The sequence below is a fragment of the Zonotrichia albicollis genome, chromosome 1 (genome assembly GCF_047830755.1).
Source record: "Zonotrichia albicollis isolate bZonAlb1 chromosome 1, bZonAlb1.hap1, whole genome shotgun sequence".
In the NCBI taxonomy this organism is placed as follows: domain Eukaryota; kingdom Metazoa; phylum Chordata; class Aves; order Passeriformes; family Passerellidae; genus Zonotrichia; species Zonotrichia albicollis.
The window spans coordinates 79,472,859-79,496,857 of NC_133819.1; the positions used below are offsets into that span (position 1 = coordinate 79,472,859).

The 23,999-nt window shown below is 39.6% G+C and overlaps 1 protein-coding gene across 2 annotated transcripts in view; it reads right to left on the reverse strand.

The window, feature by feature from the left end:
• Positions 1 to 11,563: 11,563 nt before the first annotated feature.
• Positions 11,564 to 23,999, reverse strand: part of BASP1 (brain abundant membrane attached signal protein 1) — a 50,908-nt gene continuing 38,472 nt past the window's right edge. For both annotated transcript variants that reach the window (XM_074545451.1, XM_074545462.1), the window contains exon 2: positions 11,564 to 12,457. In XM_074545451.1, the coding sequence (XP_074401552.1) occupies positions 11,717 to 12,448 (732 nt within the window). In that variant the 5' untranslated portion in view covers positions 12,449 to 12,457 and the 3' untranslated portion in view covers positions 11,564 to 11,716. The remainder of the gene's footprint in view (positions 12,458 to 23,999) is intronic.

The window sequence follows — 23,999 nt, forward strand, 5'->3', positions numbered from 1 at the left end:
TCACCTTTTTTCCCCTCAGATGGCACTGCCTAGTCAGAGTAGAATATTTGGCTGCAAGTCCCCTGGACTCTGAGAGGCAAGGGAGGTGAGAGGAAAAGTGGGCTGCATGAATAACTAGAGCATGCCTGATTCCAGAACAGCAGTTAATAATGAGAAGCATAGCTATCTTCTCCAGGACAAGGCTATGCTGGTTTCAGCTTGATTTTTCAAAATCCAAGTGAATTAGGTTGTCATCCTATAATGCACACTACTTCTTTACCTGCTGGATTACTGCTAGGCAGCTGAAGCACAAATTAGGTGTGACTGATTTCAAGCTTTGTTTTAGAGTGAGACCACTTTTTTAAACTTGTGTGTTATTTTTCTCTTCATTAAGAGTAAAGAATAGATTTGAGAACATCTACAAAATACTTTGGGCTCTAAAATCTCAAAAATAGAGCTGATGTCCTAAAAATAATATGTATTAGTAAAGCAGCTGCTAAGTTCTGCACAATAAGAAATCAATATTAATGAAAATATTTTCTCTCTCTAACTTTCCACTGTCTGCTTCAAACCTGCAGCACCCCTTGGGAGCTGCTCTGATTATACTTTTAGGCAGTTGTTTTAAAACTAAGCAAATCAAGGGGAGAAAGTTTTGAAAAATTGTTTTGTCTTTGTCCCAAGGTAGAAAATTATCTCATTAAACATAAAGTCATGATAGAGTGGGAATATCTGTGATTGTCTAGGTTGCCAGCCATAGCACGTGGATTTACTTCACTGTACAAAATAACTGGGCCCACTGCAACAGCTATAAGTAATGGGTATACACACAATGCCATTTTTCTTCCACAGAGAAATCAACACATGAAACATACCCTGTAGTCCATGAGTATGCCAAAGTACGTGTTCTATAATTCCATTCATTTAATGAATAGAAATAGCACCACTTCTGAACAGTTAGTGCAGATAATGAGCATTATGAGCCATTGCAATCATTGTGATACCAAATCCTTTACACATAGGAGAAGCTTGGAACACTTCCCTAAAAGAAAATTGTGAGAACTAGAAATATTGAAATTTTCCAGAGGGGGAAAAATAATTAAACCACGGTGTTATTTCATCTCTCTTAGATCTTTGTTAACCACATCAGGAAGAGAAAAAGGAGCTGTCTTCTCTTCATTAACCATGTTTAGCTTTGATACAATGGATCAAGGAACATGGTTCTCCCCTTAGTTATTCAGTAACTTCTCACAACTATTCCAATTGTACACTCTGTAAGAAACTCATGTTTCTTGTTTGTAAAAGATAAAGCTGTTCAATAAAGATTAGGGACTTCGTGGAAGTATTACAAATAGGGACACACAAGAATGAAAGCACTTCACACCCACCTGTATCTGCACAGTGATAAAACAGTGGAGAAAACCTACACGGTAACAGTGTAAGCCATCCACTGCTTCAGATACCAGGTGAGAGGAATCTTTGGGAACCACCCATGAATAAACAGTCCAAACTCTGTGGAAGGGCATGGCTGATTGTTCAGCAATTCCAGTTTTTCTTATAGGAAAGATGCATCTTGCCTACGTGCAGGTTTGCCTGTTGAATGAATTTTTCCTTTTTTTTTTTTTAAATTCCCTTCTAATAGCTTTAATGATGATTTTAACAGAATAATTTTCCTGACAGTATAATTTTCCTGATAATGTAATGAGAAGTTGAATGTGCAGTCTGGTCCATAAGTTCACTGAAATTTGGAATAATTTTGACAAACTAAGATGGAAAGCATGAGAGACACATGAAATCTGTGGTGGTTTTCAAAAACCTTGATATAAAATCCAGAATTTTCTGCAGATATTTTGCTCTGAAGCTTTGATGTTGATAGATGCCAGAAGTCAAAACAAAGTTCAGAGGGAGAAGAACCAATGAAGTTTTCAACTAGAAAGAATTTGAGAGAATCCTCAAAATTGTTAGTTCCTGGGTTTTAAAGGTCCCAATTACTCTGACACACATGGCTGAGTCACTTATGAGCAGCTTCTTGCGCCCAAACGTGGATCTGTGGAGATGCACAAGGACTCAAGAGAGTCTGACCTAGCTTCAGTTTCTAATCTTGTTGCTGCCTCCCCACAACAAAAATGAAAGGCTTAGAAAATAATTTTCTCTTCAGGATAAAAGAGGGAATTTAAAATTTTGTGGTTTCCACTGCGCCTATCCCAGCTCTGAATTAACTTACTGCTAGTTTATCTATGCACAGGCCAGCACAAAGGAAAAAAGCACAGAACAGCAATGATTGCTCAGCAGTCAGCACTGTACACGAGGCAGGGATTTTCCAGGTCATTTTCATCCAGTTCATCACTGCAATTTGCTGGTCCAATTCTGCCAAATCAACAGAAGTACTTCTTAAAAGAAGGCCTCACCCAGTTCTGCACAGGCAGCAGTCTAAGAGTTTGCAGGGTTACTGGCACTTTTCATCAGAGATCCATTGTGAATTGTACTTTTAAATAAAGCACACAAAGATTAGAAAATTCTCACTACTGCTGGACATATTCATATCCCCATGGGGACTTATAAGAACTGATGATTTTGCCCAATTGAAATAGCAACATTGTCCTTGCCTATAGCAGGCTGAGACATGAAGGGAAGAATGTGTGAGGAGGCTTGTGACCAAAACACATGCTGCTGCTTCTCATTTGAGGAGTGATTGATGTACACAGAAAAAAGTAAACAGTTTTGCATATTGATGGTCTGGTGAAGAAAAGAATGGCTGGAATGAAACCATGTAAGAGGCAGTGGGGGGAGGGAAGTGAAGTAAAATTGAGAAATATTTCATTGCAGGCACTCAGACAACACGTCAAAAATGCATGTAAGAATACCTTGTACTGCCCTTAGTCCTGCTGAAGGCAATGTAGAATGAATTATTATTCCATGAGAGCAGATACAGTCTAACTCTAATTGAGATGAAGGAAAACAGTACTTACTGGGACAGCATTTGGTAATCACAGAACCATAGAGAACTTGAAAGACTTTGACTTTCAAAGTCTTTTAGGGCTTTCCATTCCCCTGCCCTAAGGGAGAAGTAACCATACCCATGTAAATCCTGTCAAGAGCTCTTCTTGCCATTCTTAAGCTCCCTCAAGGTTGTTCCACAGCCTTCCCAGACAATTTACTGTCCTCCAAGCCAGGTCTCTTCAGCAGGAGACTGGTGCAGCTCCATCCCAGGAGGAAGGAAGAGCAGCCGGAGGGCAGTCAGTCAGGAAGCCCTGGTGAGCTGAAGGTGGGCAGCTCTTCTTACCCTCATGGTCACTCCAGGCCTGGCGGCACACAAGAGAAGCTGCTCATAAAATGGCCTTATTGGGTTAATAGGACCATTGTTTTTTAACAAAAATCCTAAAACACTGTACATCTGTCTCTATCTTCATAATGATAAAACAGGGGAGAAAATCTATGAGGTACCAGGGTAAAGCAGGTGATGGCTACAGGTACCATCATGTGATCTGGTATATTTTTGTTTTGTACATGGTTCAAAAGGCAAGGCTGTACATGAAGCCTTTCCAGAAGCACAGGAGCTCTCTGGAAGGCATGTGATATGTCTCATACTCCTTTTAAATTAGTGCTTTGGCCACTTTAGGAAAATCTGGCCTATTAACTAAAGCATGTACTGGAGAAAAGAAAGAGATCCTTGATGGAAAGGTTAGCCTGAAAGAGGAAGTAAATATCGATGGGAGAACTGGAGTAAAAGGGAAATTAAGAGCAGTGTGTGACTTTCTCTGTGCCTTCTCATGCAGGAAAACCCCTTTGCTTTCTTCTTGCACAGTGTGGCTAACCTGCAACCCATGCTATCTAGACCGGATGACCAGCTCATGTATTGCCTCCACATTCATTTAAAGAGTTGATCTGAAAAATCATTATCCTTGCCTTTCACACTGATTGAAAACTTCTGCTGACTTCCCCTGGTGACTGACTCCTTCCCAAATGATTATCTGACCTTGTAATGTCTTTTCAGTCAGCTTCTCTAGCTACACGTACCCTGTCACTGACTAGCCACAGACAGATTGATTCTTACTTTCAATGTCATCAAACTAATTCTGGGATTTTAAAACTGGGCAGCAAGGTATAAAATCAATGAAAACAGCCATTCACATAAAAATTGCTCCCTTCAAAAATCCATATCTATGGTGAAGCATTATGACTTGAATTGACTGCAATTGGATCTGATTAATAGTACCATTGGATCTGACAGATCTCATGGCACCATCACTAAAACAGGAAATTCACTGAATATTGGTTCAGGTCACTGTGTAGAATTGTTGCCACAGCTTCCATCCCATCCTTTCATCTTTACTGGAAACACTGCATGTATTCAGGGTGCTAGAGATGAATTTGAACTTCACTGACATCACAGTCCATTTCTTTTTACACTCCTATATCCTGATGTAGAAAGGTTTTACTTATGATGCTGAAAAATTTTAACTACAACACCAAAACACATTTTATTGCATTTGCCATCTAAAATCAGTTCAGGAATCCATTCAGGAATATAAATATCACACAAAAAATCTCCTTAAACACATTTCAAATATGTTCTCTTCTCTAAAAATGATTGTAACAGTGGAAGTTCTTTTCTGCCAAACTAGATGTCCCTCCCATCATTATCAGTTTTCTTTTTGCCTAAAAGTGATATTCGTTCTTGTGGTAGCTACATTTTTATACTCAGCTTCCACCTCTACAATTGTGTATAAGACCCCATTCCTGAGGTGCTGCTCTTCTCAGGACATAAGCTTGTGTCTTCGTAAACTTAGTTTTACTATGAAGTTAAACGTCACTGTAATGTTTATACCAGTTCTCAGGCTTTCAAACTCTTCCATTTCTCTGCTCATCTTGACCAAGGAACTGAATAGCTTTTTTCCAAGTTTTCAAACTCTCAGCTGAGAGAAACACCCTTCAGCTCAGCATGCTAGAATATATCAGCCACTTTTACTTTTGGAGCTCTTGGAAGAGAGGAAAATGACACACATTAAAACCCTCTAAAATCTTTCCCCAGTGCCTGCCATTGGTATGGGCACATCAAAGCCAGAAGTGACGAGCACAGATGGAACCCAGTACCACTGATGTGGTCTGAATGTTAAAAGTCCATCTGATAGTTTGGGTCATCACCTGTTTACATCTCCATGAATGTAGGCATCTTGGCAGATTAAACAAGAAAAATGGATATAAAATTGGGTCAGGTATGGCTAGAAAACATGGCAGTGCAGAGAATAGTTTGGTACAACATGTGTGTGATATAGCTAAGCGAGAACACCAAGATACAGTGAAAGGCAAAATTCAGGCTCAAGATAAGTGCAGCATGACACACCAGTTTAAATTTAACACTTACCAGGAAGTGTAAACCTCTTCTCCCTGTAAGCAATAATTTTTATCTTCATTTAATCTCCATGTGCATATGCAGAAATACGCTAATCCTTATGTTGTCCCCTATGACTACCAGAAACACTCTGAATCATAAAAACTGACTACCTAAAGTCCTAAATAAATATTTTAAATGTGTCATTTCAGAACTTGAGTTATTTTCATAATTTTTATTCAATACTTCTTCAATTCAAATTCAAATCTGTCTGTTATAAGCTTATCACTAAGGTTAAATTTAATTAATTCATATCTGACCATTCAGTTCTACATAATATAATGTGACATTCTATTGCTCATGCTGTGTTTTATATTCTGTGTGGAATAACTGAAATAAAATTATTTTCATACAGTTGAATGGACCTAAATCACTAATTTTGTCAGCTGATGATCTGCCCTCCCATGTTTCAGGTTTTCTTTACTTACACATTGCAGGCAATGTGAGGCCAGACACCTTTAGACTGTCCATTCACCATTGGTCAACTGTCATATTATAAAAGTATGGTTTTATTTCTATGTCCTTGGAAAACTGGCTATCAGAAAGCTATTCAAAATTTATTCTAGATAAAATGGTGGAAAATATTTCTAGGTAGTTTTAGAGCTTCTTTTACTGGGAAATGTTACTCAAGTTTTAATGGGATTGAAATTTTCTTTTGCAATGTAGTCATTATGAGATACTGTTGTTCATTTTTTGAAAAAAAAATGCTAGCTTAGGAATGCTGTCTTTTATTTAAAAATAAAATAAAATGAAGTGCAGCTGACAAAGTTCAGATAATTGGACAGAGCAGCAGAGCTTAAACCAACAATGTATTCAGCATACTGACATGTGATATCTTTTGAAATCTCCATAGGGTCTTTTAGCTTACAGTGAGCCATTGCAGAACCCTGGACTGTTGTAGAATAAAGACTTTGCTCTTTCAGGCATGGACCAATTCCAATAACATAATTATTTTTTCAGCTTCTCCTTTCCACCAGATCAATTAATATTCTACTTGGTAAAGACAGAAGTTTTTGCCACCTCAGTCGAGAATCCTGCAAGTAATGCCAGAACCCAATGCAAAAACTCAAATTTAGAAAAATATGATTTGTGGAGCATCAGTAGCGTCTGTCATTACTGCACACTGTTCTCATTAAGATATAATAAACCAATCACTGGTAGAAAGCCAATAAAACAAGGATGGGGAAAATAGGTGCTAAATGAGAGCCATTGGAATAGACAGAACAAAAGACCAGCAGCTGTCCTGCTGCCACCCTGGGTACCTCTAGTAGCCCTGCTTCTCAGGGGTGTGCACACTTCTGATTAAACATCTGCTATTCAAGTTTAAGGCTTAAAGTACTAACTGTAAAGTTTTAGAGACAATTTTGTGGCTAGGAAACTTACAGCCTTGCTGCTATGAGATTTGCCTCATTCCCAAAGTGAAAGGAAGAGCTAGGGGTGGACCTCGTTTCTGAACAGTATGGAACTGAATAATTTTTTAAAAAAATATTCTAATACTTTTTTATCTCCTAATGTGAACAGTTCTTTTTCTAAAATTGTCCTTGAATTGAGCTCAGTACAAATTGCTTGATTCCCAAGAGAGACTGAATGTCAAACTTTACCAAGTGTTGATCTAAAATTACTGGCCAGCTGAACCAGCAGTGATGTTTAGCAAGTTATGCATTTTGCAGCAACCTGATGACATGACCAAAAACAGACTGATAGGACTTGGAGGAAGATTTCACTCTAACCTCAGCAGGAATATCCTGTAAAGCCTTTAAATTTTTGCTTAGTAAGTGAAACAAACCTGTAACTCCATCAAATCTGTATCTCACCTGACTGAACAGTCTCCAAAAAATCATCTTGATCAAGCTAAAACATCAAGAAGTTCAGTTAACCTCCTGATGCAATAGGAGGCTCAAAGAGAAGTCTGACGTAAATTGTGGAAGGAAGGCAAGCTAAAGATAGAGACAATACGTTTAAACAACTATAAGAGTAAGAGCTGTAATTAATATGTATTGTGTAGATGAACAAAAATGAGAGAAAAATAACAAAAATAGAGAGAAGAATCCAAGTTGAAAGGGCTTGGTAGCCCTGTGGTGGCCAGCTAACACACAATAGTGTTGTCTCCAGGAAGCAAAAGGATTGTGTCATGTGTTCTGTGTCCCAACTCCTGTGGCCATGTTTCAAAACATCCACTCCTTTCCTATCTTTGCCAATAAACAACAAAAAGAAGCAAAAAACCCCTTCTGCTTACCAAACTCTGTGGTCAGATCTTGACCCCACCAGGATAAATGCAGCAAGCAAAACTCTGCCAGTCCTGGAGAAGACACTTTTTCATAGCAGTGAAGGAAACCACTGGTGCATTGCTGTTCCTTTTGCTGGCTATGTTTTTCCCATGGCTACAATGCCATGATTTCTAAATCTGACCACTTAACAGCTGATATGCATTCCTGTTGCATGAAATGTGGTGGTGAGGTTAAATATAAAGCAGGATGTAAAAATTTAATATATATAAATAATGAAATGAGAGGCAGAAAGTCAACTAAATTGCAGTCAAGATAAAAGTCAAGAGTTTAATGCAGAAAGAAAATATGTATTGTCAAATAAAAAGAGCAAACCACATGATTAGCATCTCAAAAATCTTGAAAAATCTTGAAAAACTTTAAATACTATGAACTATGTGCAATGACCCAACAATGAAAGCATAGCAGAAGATGTACTAAAAAAATATGTTGTAAGAAAATGCCTTCTTGCAGCAGTGGCAACAAATCTGAGACATTTTTTTTGAGACACTTCCCTATTTGGTAAAATGAGGATAAATTCACAGAAATGTGATGTAGTGATCAGTACACTTACATGAAGCTGGAGTTCATGGTGATTCTGGAAAAGGCAATGGTCAGGTGAGACAGAGACCAGACAGACCTCCTAGTTCAATGCTGGGACAGAGGAAGTGCCAGCAGAAATTCAGAAGTCACTGACTGTTCTGATACTGGCAGCCACACAGACCTGTGCCTGGAAATGCTGTCACATAGGACACTAACACATCCTGCAATGTTTTGTTGTACTGTTTCTTCAAGGAGAGAAGTATCTTATCCTGTACAGGCGCAGAAGTGTACAGAACCAGCTACAGGGCAAGCAGTAGGCATTGCTTCTAGAAAGCCATTTCATTATGAATAATTTAACATTACTTGAGGGTTTTTCCATTCCCAAAATTCACCATTAAAATAGGAAAAAAGAAAAGAAAAGAAAAGAAAAGAAAAGAAAAGAAAAGAAAAGAAAAGAAAAGAAAAGAAAAGAAAAGAAAAGAAAAGAAAAGAAAAGAAAAGAAAAGAAAAGAAAAGAAAAGAAAAGAAAAGAAAAGAGAAAAGAAAAGAAAAGAAAAGAAAAGAAAAGAAAAGAAAAGAAAAGAAAAGAAAAGAAAAGAAAAGAAAAGAAGTAAAGTTGCTGTACATTTAAAGGCATCTGAGCTTCTCTTTGCTGTGCAAGTGCAAGCAAAGTATGAGCAAAGTCAATGGCACTGACCTCCCTATTGTTGAAAGGAAAGCAAGAGATTCTTGACAGTTTCCAGGGCAAAACAAGGAAGATCTTGCAAACATGTCTCTGTGGGGGCTCTAAACAATAGCAAAGGTTCTTTCCCAGGGTTGAATTTCTCTATTCCTTTGGCACACTTTCACAAAAGGGTTGGGTCCTTTGAGGTTATCTGCAATGTGCTTACTCTCAGAGCATTAACATGCCTGTTAGCTCTGCACCTTCAGGATACTTTTACTGTCATTAAAGAGTGATTATATTGCAGAAAAAATATAACCTGGACTGAAGAAAAGCAAGCCTCCAGGCTCTCACCTCTTCTCACGGCTCTTCAGGAAAGCAATATGCTTCACATTTCTGTTAACCATATATGTTTAGTTCATAAGCTCTTCGAACAGAGGTTCTTTCTTTCCTTGTGTATGTAGGTATAGAATAACAGCATTTTAGAGAAGTGGCCTGGGCCAGAATGCCTTTTAACCATCAGCTGTACACTAAGAAATTTAGCAACTATGCAAAAAAACCAATTTTGCAGGCCTCTCTATTAATACAAATATTTAAAACTTCATACAGCAATTTTCCTTTTTTATTTGTTGAGAGTACTGAAGAGTTTGAAGTGCACTGATCTTTGGCTGTGCTGACTCTCAATTTCCCAAACACAAGTGCATATTTCTTTGACCATATGCTATTGATTTCCAGCCATGTGAATATGTGAACATTTCCAACATTTCTTCGGAGTATTGACCTTGTTGGGACAGAAGTGCCATCAGCAAGCAGGTTGTGAGAGCAAGAGCACATGTGGTGAGACTTTGCGGTCCACAGCTGCAGAGGCTGCTGGGTTTGGATACAGCCGTGGAGCACAGGGGAATTTTTAATTACCTCGAAGAATTAAAGCAGAGACTGCATTCAGCATCACATTAAGGATGCAAAAGCTTCATGGTGGTGCAAGAATTCATGGAGGTGAATGACCTATCTAAACCAAACTGAACTATTCCTGCCTGTTCCAGTAAGCTTCTCCCAGGGGCACAGCTGCATAACAATATTGCCAGCGTGGTATGGGAAGTTTGTATTTCTGAAAAAAAAATAGGATTAGCATTATGCAAGTCTGTAGAGTGAATCATCCTTGCTGCATGGAGAGAAAGTATTTGAAATAATTTATACCATTTTAAAACTCCATTTTCCTTATTTACTAAATACAAGCCTGCTCATCCCTTTGGTATGTGTACCAGCTGTGTTTCTGTTTACCACTGCCCACTTCTTTCAGAATTTCTGCTCTACCTAAAACTTTACTAACAGGCAGGCCAAATATGCTGCTTTAACTGGTTTTGTGAATCCTGGGCTCTGCCCTGAAATCATTGTCCATATCCACCAATGACACCACTCAGCAGAAAGTGCAATTACTCAGCTGTTCTGTTGAATAATAATGAAGCAAGTAGGCAAAAGTAGTGAAAAATGTTTATGCTGGGCTAAACTCTACTCAGCTACACAAGCTCATCCACATTTGAAATACACAGGACTGGCTTTTTGTGGCAGCAGTTCATCCCCTACTCAATAGTAATGAGGAAAAGAACAAAGTGTATTGGCACTAGAAATACTTTAATAGGACTAGGATTAAATTTAATTGCCTCATTATAAAAGATCAGTTTATTGAATCCACTGTCTTAGTCCCAATTAAAACTCAGTCAGCATGCCTGTGGCTCTTCAAAATAGCAAGAGAGCTTTTTCACATGTTAAGGCAGGCAGAAGCCATTTCTATTTTGACTGGGATAAAACATTTATGAGATGTGCTGTCCATTGACCACTTCTTCCAACCTCACCTAAGAACACTTGTGGCTGTTGGAGAGTGACTGTTTATAGGAAAGAAAACAGCCCCAGACATAATACTTCTTCTCTAGGTGTAAGAACCTCCTTTGCCTAGTTCTCAAGGGGTGAAAGTGAAGATTTAATCAGTCTTTACACTTTTATATTTTTTAAATTATTTAACTTTTATTACTGTTGCACCATTTATACAATTACATATAATTTCAATGCATCCATTGTACATTTTGTTTTTTCATTTGTTTTCCAATGAGTGTGTGTTGGTGTCTGTGACACAGAATGGAAGAGAAACTGGAACTGCAATGAACGCAGACTTTTTCATTTCCACTGACCAATAAACAGAACTACAGGTGCACCCAACCACGGACATGCATTAACTCGTCATGAGAAATCTAGGTAGGCTAAGTAGGATGAGAATGCTTTTTACTCCCAAAAAATATTTGGAGAGGAAGAATTGGAGGATTGGCATTGAGAAATATGTGGACAGCTAAGTGGGTTTTGTCTGAAAGTTGGCATTCATCCACTGCATAAAAAAAATATCAAAATAAGAAAGGCTGTAAATAAAAAAAAAAACCACAGAAAATACTGCTTTCATAAAGATCTGATTGCCTTGGCACAAACCTAGTGGGCAGAATCAAACGCATCACTCCCAAACCCCATTACAGAACAAAAAAGAAGATTTTGATACACTGGTGGAGTGCATTTACAGCAGTTCAGATACAAAAGATGTGCTGTACTTTCAGACATCCATTTATTTATTAATTTATTTTAATCCAGGACTTGTGTCAAGTTGGCAGAAAGTATATTAGATATTTCCCCACAAAAATACTATTTGGATTCTCCCCCCTCCCTCCCTCCCAACTTGATGGGACATCCTTTTCACTTTTTCTCTTTTGTTTTTTTTTTCTCCTTCTTTCCTGGGCAATACATATTTGCTATTTCAGATCTGAAACGAGTTAGTATAGCTGAAAAAATAAAAAAAAGACACAGGTTGTTTTAAGTGGTTGTTTCAACAGGCTGTCCAATTTAATCTTGCACTGCTATGGTTTGATCCGAATTAGTGGCTGGAACTTCAGAAGGTTTCGCTTCCTCTGGAGGGGCTGCAGGGTCCGAGGCCTTAGCAGTGGAACTAGGTGCTGCTGTTGCCGCGGGCTCCTTGGAAGAGGGCGCAGCCTCGTTGCTGCTAGGTTTTGAGTCTGAAGCTGGGGCCACTTCACTTTTAGTTTCTTGGGCTGCAGGCGTTGCGGGAGCCTCAGTCTTTTTGGCTTCCCCTTCCTCTTTGCTCTTGTCATCTGCTTTACTGGGAGCTGTGGCTTCTGAAGGCTGGGAAGCTTTTGCATCGGTGCTAGGCTCAGAGGGTTTGGGCGCTTCGCTACTGGCAGCAGGAGCAGAGGCAGCAGTCGGCTCCTCTTGCTTGGGTGCCTGCTCGGTGTTCTTCTGTGGCTCCACTTTTGCATCGACAACGGCCTCTGACTTCTCGGGTTCTGTTTTCTGGGTTTCTTCCTGGGTCACTGTTTTCTCCTTCTCCCCTTCTTTTTCTTCCGTCTTATTGGCAGTGACCTGAGTATCCTTTTCTCCCTTCTCCTCCTTGTTGTTCTCCTTCACTTCTGTGGTCTCTGTGGTTTTCTGGGCATCCTCAGCCTCCTTTGGAGTCTCCTCTTCCTCAGTTGCTGCTCCTTCAGCCTTCTTGTCTTTGTCTTTAGCTTTTTCATCATTGACACTGTATCCCTTCTTCTTCTTGCTCAGTTTGCCTCCCATGTTGGAGCTCTGTAACAGAAAAGAGAAAGAGTTTGATTACACAAAGCCCAGTGCTTACTGCTGAGAGAATCAACAGAGTGCAGAGGAAAAATTGATTCTGGTTCCTTCCTGAAAAGGAGACCACGTGAGGTTGGGTAAGATGTTGCCAGCTGAATGTACTGGTGCTGCAGAGCACCACTGCCACTGAGTTTTCATCCTGCCCAGCCCTGCAGAATTTCAGTCAGCAAATGCCCGTCTGCCACACCCCCTACAAACAGTCCTGCAAACACCTCTGACCCTGGTTACAGCTCAGCAAGGAGGAAGGGGTCAGAATAACAAGCAGCAGGACAATGGAGGACTAACATACAACCACAATCTTCTGTGGCCTGAGAAAGAGTGGAAGTAGAAAAAAGACATATTTATATTCAGGCTGGGAATGAACTAAATTTAGCTGTCAATCATGGCATCCACCCCTGGTTAACACAAAGTCCACCATCACTTTAGCAAAGGCTCTGAACCACCTTTTTATTAAAGTTGGAGAAATCAAAGGAAGCCTGGAGTCAGTGAGAAGGTTGATGCAGGCAACTGCATCTCCTCCCTACACCTCACAGCCTGTTACCCTCATGGCCAGTTTCCCTTGGATATTGGCCTTTGTAGAGAGCTGATGGTACCAGGGGCCAGGAGCATGTGCTTCCCTCACCCACAGGGATGTGGGCACCCACACCTGGCTGCCTCAGAAGCAGGAACAGCTCCTACCCAGCTCTGCAGCTTCCACAGGGATTGCCTGCCCAAAGCCCTGCATTCCCAACTCAGCAGGATGGGAGACACAGAGCCTGAAGCACAGCAAGACCACTCCATAAAAGAAACAAATACTGACTTCTGACTAAAAGTTTACACGTGGCATGTGACATGATGCATAAAAAAATGGGAGAAGAGAGGGGCATATCTGTAGCCTCTGCTCCCCGTTTTCAAGCATGACAAGCAATAACTGCTCAGTTATTTAGAAGAAGTTGACCATGTGTATAACCATATCAGTATTTATATAGCCTTTATGTGGGAGTCTTAACTAAGAATACACAAAATCTTTCACTGTACTTCAAAGCAAACTTTGTCTATGAAAACAGAAGGAGACAGATATATTGATGCTGAAAACAAAAACCTCTATGAATAGAGAAAAAATTACACTTTTAGTATTAAAGGAAATATTTAATTCATGATTAATGAAAGGTTAAGAAAAATATTTCTGTGTTTTTTACTATTTGAAAATAGGAGAGGGTGACTTTTTTCAAAGAACTGTCAAACAAATGTTTAATGCAAGAACTTCTTCAAGGGAGATGAATCATTCTAATTTTCTATTTTGCACAGGTAGATATAATTATAGGCTGGAGTTTTTTTCACACACTTGCTAAAACTGTGAATACAAATCAGTAAAAATCCATATGATTGCTCACAGCAGGTTGAATATAAAGTAATATTACATACAACTAAGTAGCTGCCTCTCAGTAGATTATCTGCTACCACAGATGCAAGCCCCAGGCAGAGCCCAACAGCCAAATATCCACACATCTTGGACAAAACTGAGATATTATGGTCAGCAGAGACCTTTCTGACTTCAGCTTTCAAAAAGAGTAACAATTTGCAAATACTGTTGAAAGGTTATCACACAGCCCTGTGAAATGGTAATGTGATGTTACTGAAACACTGCTTTATTGTCTGAAATTTTACGGGAACAGCAATAAAAGGATTAACTTCCACAGAGTCACAGCTGAGCAATCTAATCTCTACCTTCATGACAGAGTTATCAGGTTTTTAGGTATTTAGGGCAGGCTGTGGACATTAGTTCATTATCTGACAAACATATAGCCTTCTAGATTACTCCATAAATATTGCCCTGATTATTGTTTATGTACAGTTACAGCCAAATACTTTGGGAGGGCTTTTGCAAGTCAGTTGGATTGGAGATTTATATTGAAACCATACATGTATCCCAATTTGTAATCCCTAATTAAGCCTTTATTTGTTTTCCAGCAAAGCCCAGGTACAGTGAGCCTAATTTCATTTGTTGCGTCTTCTGTATTTTTCAAGATTTTGCTATTTCATTGATAGTAGTAACACACCAAAATTTATATTTCTTTCCACAACAATCTTTTGACCTTGGATATAGTTGGATACAGAATGTCTATGACAAAGAACCTTTAAAAAGTAGAGAGGCATGCATACAAGAAATGTGCTCCCAAACAAAGAAACGAAACATGCACTGTCATTGCTTGGAGGTACACTGTGAAATCTCTGTGTCTCAGTAGGCATCAGAGCCAGCTATCCCAAGGTACTGGAGCAGGAGATGGCGAAGAGGCTCAGAGACTACCATTACGGTGTATTAGCAAATATTTACACTTACTAATTAACTGTCATCTTCCAGCAGAGTTTCAACTACTTTAACGAAATATATTCACTCTTTGGGATGCTGAATCTCATATGTCCCTGTTAAAAGGCTGCCTAGATCATTGTGATAACAGCTGTGCCAGGCTATGATGCAAAAGCAGAGCAATCACTGGGGTCATCACCCAGGTAGCAATGCTGCAAAGTCCCTTTTTCCCCAGATCTGATTTAAAAACATTCCTCCTGCTGATAACGCATGTGGGCTTCCCTGCAACCTTTTTTTAGAAACAGCCCCACACGCTCCACTTCTTCACACAGATTCTGGTCTTGTCCTTGCCCCAGCCTGAAGCACAGCTCTGAACCACCCAGTGCAGACTCTAAAGGTGTGGCAGACACAAAGCAAGCCTTAAGAAGTATTTTAAAATTACAACCATCTGTACCTGCAAGAAGACCAGCATGCGAACCACAACACCTATGCATCTCCATTATTGTGCTGGATATTGCTGCGGGGATAATCCCGCCTGGTACTAAATGAAAGTGAATGTCAGTGAAATGTCTCCCAAGTGAAGCAAAGTGCAAAAAGTCATTGAGATGCGAATTCATGCAGTGTTAAATCCACTCTGTGTTATCACCTATATGCTAACACTTAAAAAGAGTACGGACATCTTTCCCACCCCCACCAAGGGACTAAATTATGGAAAAAAATGAAGGGGATGCACCCTCTGTCCCAGTGAGACTGGGGTCCTGCTTTCACTGCTCAGTCTCTTTCTTTACCCCTGCCCCTCCCTAACCCCATAATCACGGCATTCACCACGTGAATGAGGGACCCAGGACCAAAGTTTGCCTACGACTATTGACCACTATTTAGAGGCTGAACCCCAGTAGGTCTTCAGTTATTTTCACTTCCACTGACAGGTACAGGTTTGAGCTATCTCGAGCAGCTGCCAGCTGAACATAATGCTCTCTGTAGCAAGCATGTCCCAAATGAAGATCCTTGAAAATTTTGATTCTTGAAAGTGACCACCATTGCTATAAAATGGCACAGCATTTGATGGCTGTGCCCTCTTATACTGCTGGAAAGAAAAGACTCTAGAGAGAGAGAGCCCAGAAGCCGATTTTATATAACAAATTGCAATTTAGCAGTAATCTTCAGGGAACTTTGATGAACAACTCTGCAGAGCAGTACTTCAGAATAGTGAGGGAAAATATAACACTTGGAAGCTATAATAGACTTTTTCTCCTTCTCAGGCTGGTCAATATACTTTGTATTGCTCTTCTTATGGAAAGAGAAACCAATCCAGAGATCACTGTGTCTGACTGTAGAAGAGCTACTTCTTGCAACAGGAGCAAGGATTTCTTCAGTTTCTAGAAGCTGTTATACATTTTGTACACCCTGAAGTTTCCATTCTCCTGCAGGAAGCAGGAACAGAACCAGAGAACTTGCATTGTTACCTTTCTTATTGTACAATAGAAATAATCTCTGGGGTGGATTATTTAGATTAAAACATTTTGGGTATACAGGTCACCTGGAGAATGTTAAGCACTTTGAAATTTCCATATTTGTGATAATCAGGACTCAGAGATTCAATGTCCATAAGACCATAATGCAAGAGGAGGAAGAACTCATGGAACATTTCAAATTCTCCATCTGAAGACTCATAGACATGAGTCCCTGGAACATAGGCAGCACACATTTGTACAGTTTGTAGAAAGAATTATTATTTGGAAGTTTTATACTTCAAATTGTTCTTCTATATTGAAAAAGTCCCTAGAGTTAGACTCTTACTATCTCTTTTGTCAGTAAAGGTTTGTCTGCCCAGTTAGTTTCATGTGTTTATAAACTCCTAAACATTTCTTTCAGCAGAGGCTTTCACACAACATTAAAGAGTCTGACTATTACAAGACCGGGTTTGCTGTCACCCTCCCTCACAGCACTGAGATCAGGGCAACAGGAAAGGCCAAACTCACAGATTGCACCTGATGTTACCTCAGTCTGATTGCCAAAGCTGAACTTCCAAAGCTCCTGTTTGACTGCGTGCAAAGCATCATCAGTTCAGCCCATTGCCAGAAAAACCAGTTCAGGAAGACAATGGGTGCCTTCTGAAATTCCACTGCCTCCAGCGCAGGGCAGGCACGCGCGGTGGCTCAGGCCAAAGTAGCCCTTGCACAAGCCTGTTCCCAGGCATGAGTTATCTCACACTGCCTGCAGACAAAAATGCACATCCCTAGCAAGGCAGAGTTTCAACACTCCAAATCAAATGAAATACCCATCCCAGAAACTGCCCCATCCCCCACGTGCTGAAAAGAAATGGAAAGATCTTGAAGAAACCATTGCATCTCTGTACCCCAGTGATTCACCCTACACCTTCATTTTAAAAAAAGGGCAAAAAATTTTAATTAAGGGATACCTATGGGAACTGAAAGAAACTAGGGGTATGCAAATGCTGGTTTTGAAAGATTTTCTGAAATTTTTATGAAAGAAAAACACCCAAAACTTACTGCTTCTCAAAATACACAATAGAATTTCATGCTCCCCACTACACTTACACACACTCAAGAGACATTCCTATCCTTCCCAGGTCAATCAGTTTTTCAGGTTAATGTTAGAAAATGTCTGTTATCATAACCTTAGACAAAATTAGACTTGCTAGCTTTGTTTTTTAGCAACAAAGCCATGTTTTTATGTTCTTTCTCCATTATCTTCCCTCATCTTTCTTTTAGTCTGTTTTTACTTGGAATTAACAGAACAGAAATGCTAGGTGTCGTTCAAGTTCAAACCTCTTCAAACTTCAGAATCAGCGACCTTTTCTCCTTTCTTTTCTTTCATTTTCTTTCCTTTTCTCTTTTGTTTTCTTTCCTTTTCCCTTTCCTTTCCTTTCCTTTCCTTTCCTTTCCTTTCCTTTCCTTTCCTTTCCTTTCCTTTCCTTTCCTTTCCTTTCCTTTCCTTTCCTTTCCTTTCCTTTCCTTTCCTTTCCTTTCCTTTCCTTTCCTTTCCTTTCCTTTCCTTTCCTTTCCTTTCCTTTCCTTTCCTTTCCTTTCCTTTCCTTTCCTTTCCTTTCCTTTCCTTTCCTTTCCTTTCCTTTCCTTTCCTTTCCTTTCCTTTCCTTTCCTTTCCTTTCCTCTCCTCTCCTCTCCTCTCCTCTCCTCTCCTCTCCTCTCCTCTCCTCTCCTCTCCTCTCCTCTCCTCTCCTCTCCTCTCCTCTCCTCTCCTCTCCTCTCCTCTCCTCTCCTCTCCTCTTTCTTTCTTTTTCTTTTTCTTTTTCTTTTTCTTTTTCTTTTTCTTTTTCTTTTCTTTTTCTTTCTCTTTTTCTTTCTCTTTTTCTTTCTCTTTTTCTTTCTCTTTTTCTTTCTCTTTTTCTTTTTTCCCTTCCTTACCCTACCCTGTCCTACCTTCTTGTTCTATGTCACTTATGCTTCAGAGCGTTGATGAGAACCAGCTCTCCCACAGTCAGGCAGGCTGGTGTGAGCGAGACAGAAGGAAACACACCCTTGGCCATCTCCCCCTTCTGAGGAGACGCTGGGCTGGCACAAAGCTGTGCCAGGAAAGGCAGAGCACATTGTGGAAATCTGCACCTGTGGGGCTGTGAGCATCACCTGCACACCTGCACGGACCCCAGAGCAGCAAGGTGCTCGGATATAAGGTGCACACAAAAAAGTATGATTTGGTTGTTCCTTAGCACCACACAATTTTGTGTGGTTTGTGCTGTGAGACACAATAAGAAACTGGGAACATCTCAGCTTGTCACTGGTGCTGTTCCTTCACAGACCACAGGTAATTTTTAATCCCTCCCTCAACACGTGCACAGTCCTGTAACTACTGCATCTCCTTTCCTTCTTCCAAAGCCTTGGGAATCTCAAGACTTAGAAAAGGGGTATAGAGCAAAAGAACAGTGAATGCTTAAAACACAGAAATTATGCTCACCTGATATCCTAACTGTAATCTTAAAAGAAGACAATTCCAATTTTGGGACCTATGTGTTTTCTTTTAAAATTCAGACAATAAAGGAATCCTAGGAAGTAATACTGCCAAGTTTAAGTGCTTAATTCTCAGCCAGATTTCAGTTTTAATTTCCTCTGGTGAGCACCAGAATATGTTTAATGCAAATTTCTTTTAAAAAAAAGAACTTCGACTTTTGCATTACTTTAAATTTCTCAAGAACATATACACAACAAAAAAATGGGAAGCATGATTTTTAATATGAGCCATTTGTTATTAATATACCTAAATTATTATTGTTTGCATTGGGCTTCAATTATCAGAATTATAATCATTAGAACAAACTGCAGGCTGATATAAAATTATCTCTGCCTATTTAAGAATTTGTACATGAAAAACTGCTTCATTTGAGAAGCATAACTGCTACTGATACAGCAAGTTATAAGAAAAGTTAGCAATCACATGACAAATTTTTTGAGAGCAAATTTAAATTTGCACCTGACATAATGCTAAGATTTATGTGATTGTGGTCAGAGGTGTGTATTAATTAATCAATTAGGAAAAAAATTTTCCAAGAACAGATGAATGATGATAGTCAGCAGTTTCATAAGAGGTAAAGGTATTGACAGAATTATCAATTCATAGAGCATCAGCCTGAAACCACAAGCACTTCTCACACGTAATCCATCCTTGCACTCTGTGTGTAAAAAAGGTGGCTAGCTAGGCAGAATTCCTGAATAAAAGTAAAATTTGTCCGTTATTTGATCAAAGAGTGATGAAGATTTTATGGGTTACTTTGAAAGCCACTTTTAGAGACTCTGGACTTGCATCCCCCTGACCCGGAGGGCGCTACAGATGGAGAACCTGGGAGCACAGCAGTGACTGAGGAACCCCTGCTCAGCCCGACTGTGCTCAGACAGCAGCACTCCCTTTGCTGTAGGAGGCTCTGTGGGAACAAGTGTGTGACATCACTGCCTTATGCAGGCTGTGTGTCACTCCATGAGAGCCACTTGAGTGAAGTACTGACCTGTGTGCTGCAGTCACTCTGTGGGAGCAGGTTCCCAAATATAATACACCTCATTTCCACAGTGCACAAGTGGCCTCTCCAGCTACAGAGCCATCTTGCAGAGCACACAAGCTGAAAACGCAGGCCCTTCTTGCTTCCTGAGACAATGAGCAGCATAGAAGAAATGCTCTGCTGTGCAAAAATTCCCTCCCCACCCCAGGCAAGGCTGGGCTTTGCAGGCAGAGATAAAGTCTTTTGTTAGACCACCTAACAGGGAGAGAGATAACAGCACCCCTGTTCTCCTTAGCCAATTGTCTACAACTGACATATTTTTGTGTTAGTTTTCTCTGTTATTTTCCCATTGCTGCTTTCAAAGCAGAATTGCAGTGTTTTGCCACGTGTGGGCTTTTTTCACTGATCCAACATGGTCCTACTTTGCCCAGCAGTGCAGATACAACTTCCAGCACATTCAGTTTCATCCCTGGCAGCAAATCCAAGGCTGTTTTGCATTGTGTATAACAAAACCAAGTCATATTAAAAACTGAGCAAAAAAGAAGCAGCATAAAATATATTATTTTTGCAGTGCAGTGGATGTATTGCTGAGCTTCACATTCAGTTCATCTGATGCTCTGATTGCCTAAATTAAAAATGCTGCCGTCAATGTCTATTTATTTGCCTCATCTGCTCCATTCTGCCTACCAGTCTTCTTACAGATTCAAGACCCATTCAAAGCATTTCTCCTACATTCAGATTAACTGCATATGTTCTTTTTGTTAAATAATAAAAGCAGCTTGCAGACATGCTCGTGCAGGCACACACATGCAGCTAAAAGTCAGCCTGCCCCAGAGTGAGATCTTAATCACACTATTGTTAGGCACATGGTTGGAAGAGGAAACTCTGCTGTAAACACCTGCTTTGCAAAGATTGAAATTAACCTTACAAGAACACCTCTTGTAGAAACAGCTTGCAGGATTCAAATAAACTGAAAGCTAAGCCAAGCAATTTAAGCACATGCCGTCTCCTTCTTTCTAAATTGCCATATCATTTTGGGGTTTGTGCATGTGTCCTCAGCAGCCAGTTTAATAAATATTTTGTACTAGCCAGTTTTCTAACCTGTATCCTAGAATCAAGTTTCTAAGAGGGTAATGATGCAAATTTCAGGAGTGGTTCTTTTACCCACATCTTTGCAGCTGTTTAGGTCCCGGGACACGCAACACTGAGGGAGAGGTGAGATTCCACACATATTATTCCAATTATGGCCAGCCACTTTTTGCCTCCCTCAAATACCTAAGCCACCACCACCATGTATAATTACAAAAACACACAGGGTGATAAAAGCCTAGATGATGGGATGATTTCCTTTTAAATCGTGTTTTGCTTGAATTCCGTCCCTCCAGTGCAATCTCTACCATGGATCTCAACCCCACAAATATGCTCGGCTTGTAGAGCCAGGAACAGTTCCTCCTTTGGGTGCCTCCAAAGACTACATTAAAAATGTAACAGTCAAATGCTAGCAAGCAATGAAAACATGATCCTCCTCCTCACTACAGTCCTACTGAGGAGCAGTGGTGGGAAGACCTCATTCCTGGAGGGATTTCACACTGGAAAAGGGAAGCAAGATTAACACCTATAGCTCATATTTTTCTAGCCTCTTCCTGAACAAAGAACAGTCTGGGGAACATGAAGAGAGCTGGAACTCATGCTTTCTATACTAAAAAAAGAAATTATCATATGATCCTTATTTACATGTTTTCTTCAATAGCAAAAGTTCTCGGTTACTGTTTGTATAAATAGTAAATTTACCTGTCATTTCTTAAAATAGTCATGGAGAGCCACATTCACATTCTGAATAAGACATTTGGGTATTTAACTAGGCAACTGTCACTAGAGAAAGTTATTTATGGGGATCTATAATTACATTTTATTTGTCTAACATTCCACACTCAAAAACACCTTATTACTTTAATTCCCATTTAAATGGTCAAACTAGTTTTAATCAAACTTGAAAGAGTCCTTAGAATATTAATTACAGTATGCTATAAGAAATAGCTTTGAAATCTAGGATCTACGAGTTTTGCTTTGAAAATGGATTCTCCAAGTCATTGCTAAATTCTTCCTCATTTTTGTTTTCCATCTCATGGTGCTGCTTGCTGAAAAAAGCAATGGCTGTAGAAAACCATTCTTAAACCCTGGCTGTAAGAAAGCATCCTATACCTGGGAACAGAACTTTTAACAGACATAGGATATGTCATGGCAATCCTTAGACTTTGTCATTTCCTTCTTCTGTTTGCATGACGCCCTCACCACAAGGAATGGGACCTCATTTACAATTATAAACCAAATCCAGTTCTCAGTTTTGTTTTTCATCTTTAAATCTGAGGCACATGGAGTGCAACACACCATTTCTGACTGCAGCACACGACTCCACAATTGCACCACTGAAAGGAGGAAAACAGGGAGCCAAGACCAGTCGCCACTGAATTAATGCAGCACCTGCTGCTGCTGCTGTGCATATCATGGTGCTCATGAGAGCACTGCGAGCCCTTCCTTCCAAAATACACAGTATTTTGTTAAAATACCAAAATACCACCCAGTAAAACAAAACAAAAAAATAGCTATTTAAATGAAATATTTATTGTTGACTCCTTTCTTCCATGACATAACTCTTTAAGTATTTTAAGATTTAGTATCTAGTTAACATATTCTCTGTCTGTTTCTCTCTGTTTTAGCTCTATATTGAGCTGCAGGAATAGCTTTTCTCTCTTTTTCCTCAAAAGGAAATGATTGCACATCCACTTGATGCTCCTGGATGTATCACATTTTTGGGTTTAGACATCAGAAGAGGTTGGCTGATTTTAAAAGAACACTGACAGCTCTTTTCTCCCAAAGAGCATGCATCTATTTCAGACACTGATGATGTGCCCACCTTCCCTCAGTCCAGACCTAACCTCAGTCCTGAACACAGCAACAGCATTCCCCAAAAATTAAAACATATGCAAGAAGCACAGGATAAAACCAATTTCACCCTCCAGTTAATACACAGTTGCTAATGACAGTTAAATTAGTAATTGAAACATTATTCCAAAAATAGCTGTAGGTCTAACATGGCGTTAGAAAGCTGAGCATGGTTACGTCTCTAGGATAGTGTTACACATCTTGCTTCTGCTGGAATTTAACCTCCTGCAAGCAACCAGCCCAAAGCCTTCTCACCACCTCAGCAGCGCTCACAGGGCATTTTACACCAACTCCCTGAAGAGCTGCTGCATTTCTTCTTGGAATAAAAACTTCTGACTTTCTTTCCTGTGTATAAAGTTTCATTTTAAATAAAAAATGTTGGACTGAAGTCAATGTATTCAAGTCAAGTCATGCCTTGTGTAACATCAAAACTACCTATAATTACACCTGTGAGACTTTGGGCTAAATTACAAGTATTTCTCATGTTGCTAAGAAAAATTCTTCCTCGTGATCACAGTATCAGTGTCAGCAGCTTATCAGCCCTCAGCTTCTCACAGATCTGTTGTAATAACATCTTCTAGTAAAGACATGCTCAAAAGAAATCAGGAAAATGGAAGGTGGAATGCTCAACACCTTGGAAAACTGTCTATATTTCTGTTCCTGAGCAGTCATTTGTGCCATATACATTTTCTACCAGACTGCAGCTTTGTCTATTATACTAAGTTTTTCACTTCAGTCTCTTTCACTTCCTGGTTCTCACACTAGCACAATATGCAGGTTTTTTTTAAGCCACCATACGTTAAGACAAAAGAAAATCAAGCCATACATTAAGATAAAAGAAAATCTCCTATTTCAGACTTTCTTTTTGATCTTATTTAGAATGCATGTTTAATACTACATTTTTACTTTTTTCTTCCCCCACTCCCCTCCTTTTTTAAACAAAACATTACATCCAAGCTGATTACCAGTTTCACTTTAGTCGCTAAGGGAAGTTTATCAAAATGGCATGAAACAGGTACTCAAAAACTACTGAAAGAAAAGAGTATTAACCAGATAATTTTTACTTGTGTCTCATCTCTCTCCATCTTTTCCACCACTACTCATTTGCACTCCTTTAATGACTGTTAAAAATACCAAGACGTCTCAGGCAATCTTTAATTAAGACTTGCAGTATTCTCCAAAACCTGAAAAATGAGAGCTGTATTTCCTGATACAGATGGAAACCATAGGTCTGCATCCATGAGCACTGTCAGTGGAGCTTTTTACCCTCCTTCAGTGCCCCGTGATGCTAATAA